Raw genomic sequence first — 8688 nt, 5'->3', positions numbered from 1 at the left:
CCCTCCTAGTCAGAAGAGGGACGGCTATGGCCCTCTGACAGTTCTGGGTCAGCTCCATTCCGGGAAGCCTTGTTCTGGTAGACTGGTAGACAGACAATGGTATTTCAACAACAATGACTTATTAAGGCCTTATTATCTAAGTGCTTTACATGTGATATCAACTCAAGTTCACATTATCAGATGAGTCGGCCTATCATGTTTCTTTACAGACAGGGAAGCTGTGGCACGGGGGTTCTCATCTGCACAGGATGCTCAAGCTACAAGCTGGAGTGCTGTTTTGAAGGCCAAGAGGTTAGAGAGAGCAAGGCCCAGAGTGGTGTTCAGACACTGCGAGGCCCCTGGGCAAAGGCAGCTGAATCCCTGCTACACACACACACACACACACACACACACACACACACACACACACACACACACACACACACACTCTCACACTGGGGAACACACCCGCTTTGTCTGCTCCAGCTGCTCAGCCAGTTCCTCTACGGCCTGCGAGTGCTTCTGCCGCATCTCCTGGATCTGAGCCTCGTGGGTCTTCGCCTCCTCCTCGAGGGTCTTCTTCAGGATGTTCACCTCCTGCTCACGTTTGGACCTAGGCAGAGAAGTGCCTTCGGAATGGAGGCCAGAGCCCCTGGAGCAAAGCTGGCCCTGGGCTCTGTGCTGACCACCGGGAGGCCTGGCAAGAGCAGAGACAGCTTCTCCACCAGTGCCGCCCTCCTCGGCCCTGGAGCCCAAGCGGGCAGGCAGCCTGACAGCCCACCCTGCACCTCGCCCCAGACATGGAGCTGGGTTCTTCACCAGGAGAAGCTGCAGAGGAGTTACAACATCCTTGGTCTCTGAGGCAGTCATGCATTTGCTCCCCATCTGGGGGGTGTCTGACCCTGTCTAGGGGCCCCCTACCACACACCCTCTCCCCATCCCCAGTGACTCAGTCAGCCCCGTGGCACACCTCAGCTCCTGCTGGGCAGCTGTCGAGTCCAGAGTGTCCTCCAGCTCAGTTTTCAGGGCCTCCAGCTCTTCTCCAAGATCCCGCTTCAGTTTCTCAGCTTTATTCCTAGAAGCTCGCTCAGATTCCAGATCTTCCTGGAGTTCAGAAATCTGGGATTCCAGTTCCCGAATTTTCTTTAGGGCCATATTCTTCTGGGCAGCTTCTTCTTCCACTCTGCCAAAGTGACCAATTACATCAGTATGAGGGTATGTCGACCTTCATGCAACAGAGTGTGCAAAGGAGCACAGGGAGGTGCAGCCAAAGCTGCATCGGCTAGTCATAATCAATCATTGCACTTAGGATCCATTTCAGAAAAATCAGCATCTGAGAGAAGCATCAGATTTAAGAGCAAACACCACTTTACGAATTGTAAAAGGAGAGGGAACCCGGGGTTGGTGACAATGTTGCGGATTCACAACAAGATCTAAATCACAGGATTTGCCCCTGCACCTTAGCCTCCCCCAGACAGGTCCATTTGTTAGAAGTGATGACTAACACAGAGCCCCTCATTATTAATCATCTACGGTCAGAAGGGCACCTCACCTGGCCAGAGCGGCCTGCAGCTCCTCCTCCTTCTTGGCCAGCTGCATCTTGAGCTCCGCAATCTGTGCCTGGAGCTCAGCGATCTGGTCACTGAGGTCCGTGGAGTCTCCCTCCAGCTTGCGGCGGGTCTTCTCCAGCTCCTGCCGTTGCTTCTCCTCCCTGCGAAGGCGCTCTGCCAGGGAAGGGCGGGAGGGACCACAGGGCTCTCAGTGGCTGCGGGCTGCATGCTTACTTTCAGTCACTTAGATGGAGGACTGAGCATTCGTAAAGACACACCCATGCCCAGCCTGGGGAGGGGCAGGGAGGTCAGGGACACAAGACAGGGATTTGCCACAGGCTGCCAAGGCTTCTGCATCTCCTTCCTGTCAGGGTGGCTCCTCAAGTTTGTCTTTCTCATTCCCCGTTTCCACTCATGGCTAATACCATGTACTTCATGAATCTAAACGTACACAACAGAACTGCCTTGTGTGAAGTCTGTGACTTCAGGAGAGCAGATCAGGGTTCAGTGTCTGGCTTCACAATTCTGTGGTGTCATGGAATGTCTCTTAACCCTACTGCGCCTCATATGAATAACAAGGTGAACAGACAACTTGCTTAGTTAGGCTGCACTGAGGCTCCTAGGAGTCAACAACTTAAAGCACCTAGAATAGAACCCAGCCCTTCAAAAGTGCTTTGTAAGGGTGACTTCTCTCCCTATACCTGCTCAGGAGGCTGAGGCCTCTGATTTAATCAGTGTCATTGAAGACATTCACTGGACTCTGGTCTTGGATGGCATTATACCAAGTTACCCCTTGTACAGCTGTTAAGTATTTGGATTGTGCTGTTCATGTTCTCTGTGAACAACATCACTGAGGATTTGTGACTATGATTCTAATGCACACACCCAAAGGGATCCAAGAGAACCTTCAGGTCAAGGCACACAAGGCCCCACCTCTCCAGATAGTGGCTGATTGGTTGTATGCCCACACATGTGCACATGTTTTCTGATGGCTCTTTAGCTTCACAAACACTAATAGCAACCTGTTAAATTAGCAAATAAGCCACTCCTAGACCTCTCGATGATCAATGCCTTCAGGCCCTCCCTAGCAAGGGAGGTATCTGTGGAAGAAGAGGCCTCCCTATATCAGAACCTATTCCCCACAACAGCCTGACTCACCTCATCCCATCTAGATGAGGAGAAGCTGGCAGGGCCAGGCACAACACCGCACTATAAGTCCACCTAGCTCCCAATGTCAGCTGACTATGTCGCCAGGCCTGAGCTGGAAGCCCATAGCGGTCTGGGCTTCACAGCATAGAGACACAGCATATAATCCAGAGATTGAACACTAAGTGTGAGATGACCCAGCTAGTAGATGATACAACTGCTCAGCTCAGGGGTCACCAGGAACTCCCTTGGGAAGTCTCAACACTTCTGGAACAGTGGTGGACGATGACAGAGGAAGCAGAGCTTCACAATGAACACTCCTCTTGCAGGGCCTGTGCAGCCCAGAGCAATGGACGCCTGCAGCCCGTGGCAACAGACACTCTCGCCTAAGCCTGGCAGCCTGGGGTTGTGGGGCAGCAGCCCAGGGCTGCCGGTGGACAGGCCTGCTCCTCCTGGCACACCTCACCTTCCAGGTCAGTGATCATTGCCTCATGCTTATTTTTCAGCTTGGCCAGGCTCTTGGATTTCTCCTCCTCTTCCATGAGGTTCGAAGTAAATTCAGCTATTCTGTCTTCTAGCAGTTTTTTCTCCTATAGGGAGAGGGGGACAGAAGTAGATATAGGTCAGAGTTCTGTGCCAGCTGAGCAGAGAGATGCCTGAGCACTCTCAACGCAGGACTTGCCAGGTGTTTGGAACTGGAGACAAAAGCAGCAGCCTCGGCCACTATGTCAAGTTCATTCATATTTATTAGATCAAAGGACAACTGCAAAAGTTCACTAGCTCTCCAGAAGTAGCTGGATAAGCTTCTCTAGGGACTAAAACTGCGGGTATCCAAGCCCTTCTTGGCTCTGCATGACCCTTTTAGGTTCAGGTAAGACAGTTTCTGGGTTTCAACTGGCCCTCCCCATTAGGAGGACGCCATACAGGACTTAACTACGTTACCGTGCCAGCATCTCTGTGACCCCAATCAGCGCCAAGGCTGCCTCTTCACCTGCTTTGTGCAGCTATCTCTGGGGTCTTATTCTTTTCATGACCCCCACATAGTTAGTTTGTCAGGCAAGCGTCCTGTCAGCTCCCCTGCTGGCCTCTGGGAACCCAGGGTTTTGGGTCTGTCCCCTTCTTCTAACCCATGCTGTTTTGCCCACTGGGACCGACGCTCACAGGGACATTCACAGAAGACACAATCACCCCCTCAGGGGTGGCTGGAGAGCAGTGCCCTGCACCTCAACACCAAGCCATAAGTGCCCTACGTACTCCCACCAGTGACTGACACAAGCTATGCCACCAAGGTCACTTCACTAAGGGGTAAAGGCAAACCTTTCTCTAGGTCCCTCACTCATGAGAAAGTTCCTTTTACACGGGTGCCAAAGCAGCTCCCACTGAGCAGAGCCACAGGGCTGCGGGAGGACAGACAGGGCTGCGGGAAGTGATGGGTCACCCGGCCCTGCCCTGCCCTGCCCCACCTTGGCCAATTTGCAGTTCTGGTCCTCCATGATGATCTGGTCCTCCTCCAGCTTCTTCAGCTTGGCCTCAGTGGTCACCTTCTCTAGCTGCAGCTTCTGCCGGGCACTCTCCTCCTCCTCCAGCTGCTCCTCGAGTTCCTGCAAGGGTGGAGAGACCATGAGACAGGCACGCTTCCAAACGATCAGCTCTACTCCGGGGGCCCGCATGTGAACTGACACAGAATGACGGGGCTTCCCAAGCCAGGTCCACATCAGTGGGACAGGCAGGGGGCAGAGCCAAGGCGCCGCCCCATGCCTTGGGGCTAGAGGAGCTAGGACCCAGGAGATGAAGTCCACGGGTTTCAATGTTCCACTGGGCAGCACTTGTGAGACCTGAGGGGCGTGAGTGGTGAGAAAACCTCTGCAGGCCTGCCTCGTGGACAGAGTGAGGATGGGTTCCGCGTGCCTGAGCTCGTCCGTGTGGCTGCTTCCCCCAAGGACTCCAAGCCCTCCCCACAGGGGGCACCTGGATGTTCTGCTGCATCTTCTTCTTCTCCGTCTGCAGGTGCTGGCAGCGCTCCTCCTCCTCCTCCACTCTGGCCTCCAGGTCGTGGCAGATCTCCTCCAGCTCCTGCTTCTTGGCGGTCAGGCGGGCTCGGAGCTCCTCAGCCTCAGCGCACAGCTCGGTTTCTGCCTGGAGCTGCTCCTGCAGCTGCAGCTTCTCCGCCATGAGCTGCAAGGGATGCATGGAGAACTTAAGTTCTTTCGGCAATGCCCCCAAAGGTCAGGTGCTAAAGGCTTGGTTGCAGGGATGGTATTACGGGGAGATAGAAGAAACTTCAGGAGATAGGTAGGGCCTAGATGGCAGAAGAAGGTCACTGCAGGGATGCCCAGAAAGGACACAGTGGGACTCTGGTCGCTTCCTTTCTCCCCTCTCCTCTGTATCCCAGCCACCAGAAGGTGAGTGGCTCTGGTCCACCAGGCTTTATGCACCTTCTGCCTTGCCACAGGCCCAGGAACAATGGGGCCAAGAGCCCATGGAATAACCCTCTGAAACCATGAGCCAAGATAAAATCCTCCCTCGTGTTAAGTTGTTCATCTCGGGTATGTTGTTACAGTGACGGGAAGCAGATGAGTAAGCACCTCAAGCTGAGCCTGGATGGTGAGCGCTCAGGTTTATGGCTGGCAAGGAATGCGTGAACAAGAAAGAGCAGCTTCCATGAGAGAGGGCTTAAGCTCCCAGGCAGCCATTGATAATATACACAAGTCTCTGCCATTCCCCAAGACCTTCAGACCAGGACCCCTCGGAAGGAGCCAAGAATGACATGGTGATCTGGACTTGAAGTCAGTACTTGAAAACTCCTACTTGGCTGAGTAGCTTCCCTCCTGTCCAAACCCCCAAGGCTCTGCTGAGACACTGCCTGCACAGCTTTCCCACAGGACAGTGAACCAGGGCCCGAGCAGCCAACCTGCCTGCCTACTGGTAGCCAGCAGATGGCAGCACAAGGAACAGCCGCTGCCACTGGCCTACACTCACCTGAGACTGCAACGTCTCCATCTCTGTGAGCCTGTTCTCTGCAGCCAGCTGCTTCTCCCGCACCTTCACCAGCTCCTCCTCCTTCGCCATCATCTCCTCCTCCTGCCGGCTCACCTGTAGCAGGGGCTTGACCTAGGAGAGGAAGAGGAGGGATAGTCAAGCTCACCTGGAAGATGCCCACCCCTGCCAACCATACAAAGCTGCTCTCATCTCTGGGACAAAAGCAAGGGGCAACCAGAGGGAGTGCGGGAGGAGCCTGACAAGACAATCTTTCTAGAAGTCAGAAACGCCTCTGGCTCGCCAAAGGCTTCTGACTCACTGCATAGCGAGGTACACACGAGAATGTTCATACAGCATTGTCGATAATAGCCAAGATTTAGGAATGGTGCTGAGAGCCAGACGATTATGATATGTACTCTAGGGAATAGCACACGGACTTCTAAAAACTGACAGTGACAAGGAATTATAAATAGAAAGTGCAAATACGAGAGTGTTTATAAAGTCAAAGCTTAGCTATGTAAGAATGCGTATAGTTTATTATACAGAGCTGAGATTTATTGGGAGTGAGAAAAAGAGGGCAAGAATAAATATCAGAATCTCCTTTGTTGGTAGGAGTGAAGGGATTGTGGGGGAGTTTTTCTCTTCTGGATGCTTTCTGCTCGTTTGCTTCTTACAATTACCGTAAACCATCTATTATAAATAAAACCCGCCGAAACAGCTCTAAACGCGGTGGGAGGTGGCAGGGCCAGTCTGCTGTAAGTGAAGCTGGATTGGGAGACGGTGCCTCCTGCGCCGTGGACCCCGTGTGTGGAGCTTTACATGGGGGGGGGGTGCAGCTCGGAGCTGACCTGGCCCCGCCACGGCCGCTTCTATCCGATCAATGCCTTGGCTAATAATGCACCCCCAGGCCCTACGCGATAGGGCTTTCTGGGCTGGTGCTGCCAGGCAGAGGGGAGCTGGAGGTGTCTCACACAATGGGCAGGGAGCAGCCCCCCACAAGGCCCACCTGTGGAGCACCCAGCTGCGGCCCCAGCACCCACCTTTGTGAAGAGCCTCCACCACTGCCAGTTGCGCAGCTTGAGGTAGGCGGCACAGTTCCGCTGCAGGACCTTCATGGCTGTCAGCTGCTGCTGCCGCTTGGCGAAAGCCCTGTAGGGGAGGGGCCCAGTCACCACCTGACGGCCCTGGCCACAGATCACTGGTCGTTCTGGTGGGTGACAAGGGCCTGCTCTCCACTCAGCTGCTCGTGGGGTGAAGGCCTCATGTGGGCCCACACCAAGTCTACTACTCAGCACGAGGTGTCACGCTAAGATCCTGGCCATGAACCCACCCATGCCTAGGGGACTTTGACTTCAGCTACCCAGCAGGCAGAGTCCAAGAATCTGTGTCTGAGCTGTTGTGGGAGGAGGATGTTGTGCAAAGGTAGGTTGTAAGACACTAGCTGAGGGAATCAGGATAAAGGAGGTTCCATTCGTCCTACCACCACCTCCCCTACCCAGGGCTGAGATCACACTGGGACAAGTCCTAAAACAGAGACCGGGGACACAGACCTGTGGGCAGCTGCCATGCCTGCTGTGTGGGCTGGGCTTCCGTAAGATCTACTCAGGACCCAAGGGAACCATCCTTGAGGACAGGAGTACTGTCCCCACAGAGTGAAACAGGAACACAGAGCACAGAAACTTTGGGGGCAGCAAACCCAGGCAGCCACTACTTCCCTTCAGTTCCTCTAATCTCACCGGGACAGAAAAGCCCATGGCCCTTGATCACAGCAGGAGGGCAGAGGGGACCTGAGAGAGGGGGGAGTGTGGAAGAGCCCAGAACGCACTTCCTGGCCAGGTAGCCTCTGCAGCAGGCCTGGAAGCCTATGATGACATCAGTGATCTTCAGGTCCCGCTCCTCCTCCAAGTGGGCCAGCACACCAGCCCGGAAGAACACTTTGCTCTGGCCAATGCGGTACAGGTTGCTGTCGAGCTCCAAGGCTTTGATCTGCATGGGGGGAAAGCAGGCTGCTGACTCAGTGCTACTGTGTACCCCGGGAGGAAACAGCTGAGAACAGTCTCGAGGACCCTCAAGAGAGCAGGGCCTATGAACACTGAGCAGGCGGGCTCCAGCACAGGGCAGCGTGACAAGCCAGCCTTGCAGGGAAACACAGGACCTCGGAGTTGAAGGAAACGTTGAGGTTTTCTCTTCCATCTCCCGCCTCTGCACCCTGGAATCGCGCCTCCACCAAGGCGCAGTGGGGCCACCCTCCCACGGGAGGCAGCCAGGCACGGCGGATGTTGAGATACAGTGCGTGCCACACTGGGCCCTCGGGATCTAACGCTAGCTAGGAAACACTGGGCCTTAACCACCATGAGGACACGTTCCTCAGCTGTAAAATGGGAAGACCATTTTCTTCAACTGAAACAAGGACGAAGGAGACACAAAACAAGTAATGGTAGCAGGGCTGTGGGAACCCAGCGCACACAGAAGTTGGCACAGCCAAGCACCTAGCCAGTACTGTGTCCAAAGAAACGCGAATCACTCCAGCAACCAGGCAGCAGTTTTCCTGTGCGCCCAAGTGGGAGGGCACGTGTGCCACCACCTGCCAGTGCCAGCCTGCCTTGGAGAGGAAGGATTGAGAGTACAGCCTCCCACTGGCAGAACCTGAGGACTTAAGGAGGCTCGGGGGGATCCTTGCCCACAAATGGCTACGGAAGTCCAGGGAGAAGCCCGGGTACAAAAACAGAAATCATCAGGAGCCAACATGGGCCTATCCCGCTTTGCCACGCAGCCCTAGAACATGCCTCTTCTTCATTGTAGGGCAAAGGACGAACCTTCCACATCAGAGGAGCAACACACAGGCCACTCCATGAACAAGTGGCTGAGAAGGCAGAGAAGGCAGCCCACAGACACTGGCTGATACCTGTCTGAAAGCAAGGAGCTGTTTTCCTCACTTCCTTGCCTTCCCTGATCTCCCCAGTCACTCAATACAGGCTCTTGCACATTGTATACATTGAGGTCTTTTTCCCCTCTCTTTCCTTTACCAGTTCTT

The 8688-nt window shown here is 54.5% G+C and overlaps 1 protein-coding gene across 2 annotated transcripts in view; it reads right to left on the bottom strand.

The window, feature by feature from the left end:
* The window catches only part of Myh9 (myosin heavy chain 9), an 89322-nt gene that overhangs the window by 10901 nt on the left and 69733 nt on the right, over positions 1 to 8688 (bottom strand). For both annotated transcript variants that reach the window (XM_048356079.1, XM_048356087.1), the window contains exons 19-27: positions 7480 to 7640; positions 6695 to 6803; positions 5655 to 5786; positions 4644 to 4850; positions 4139 to 4276; positions 3142 to 3265; positions 1532 to 1703; positions 950 to 1162; positions 448 to 592 (exon numbers count right to left, since the gene is read on the bottom strand). In XM_048356079.1, coding sequence (XP_048212036.1) covers positions 448 to 592; positions 950 to 1162; positions 1532 to 1703; positions 3142 to 3265; positions 4139 to 4276; positions 4644 to 4850; positions 5655 to 5786; positions 6695 to 6803; positions 7480 to 7640 — 1401 coding nt within the window. The remainder of the gene's footprint in view (positions 1 to 447; positions 593 to 949; positions 1163 to 1531; positions 1704 to 3141; positions 3266 to 4138; positions 4277 to 4643; positions 4851 to 5654; positions 5787 to 6694; positions 6804 to 7479; positions 7641 to 8688) is intronic.

The sequence above is a fragment of the Perognathus longimembris genome, chromosome 1, assembly GCF_023159225.1.
Source record: "Perognathus longimembris pacificus isolate PPM17 chromosome 1, ASM2315922v1, whole genome shotgun sequence".
NCBI classification, from domain to species: domain Eukaryota; kingdom Metazoa; phylum Chordata; class Mammalia; order Rodentia; family Heteromyidae; genus Perognathus; species Perognathus longimembris.
This window is presented reverse-complemented; position numbering and strand designations above follow the sequence as displayed.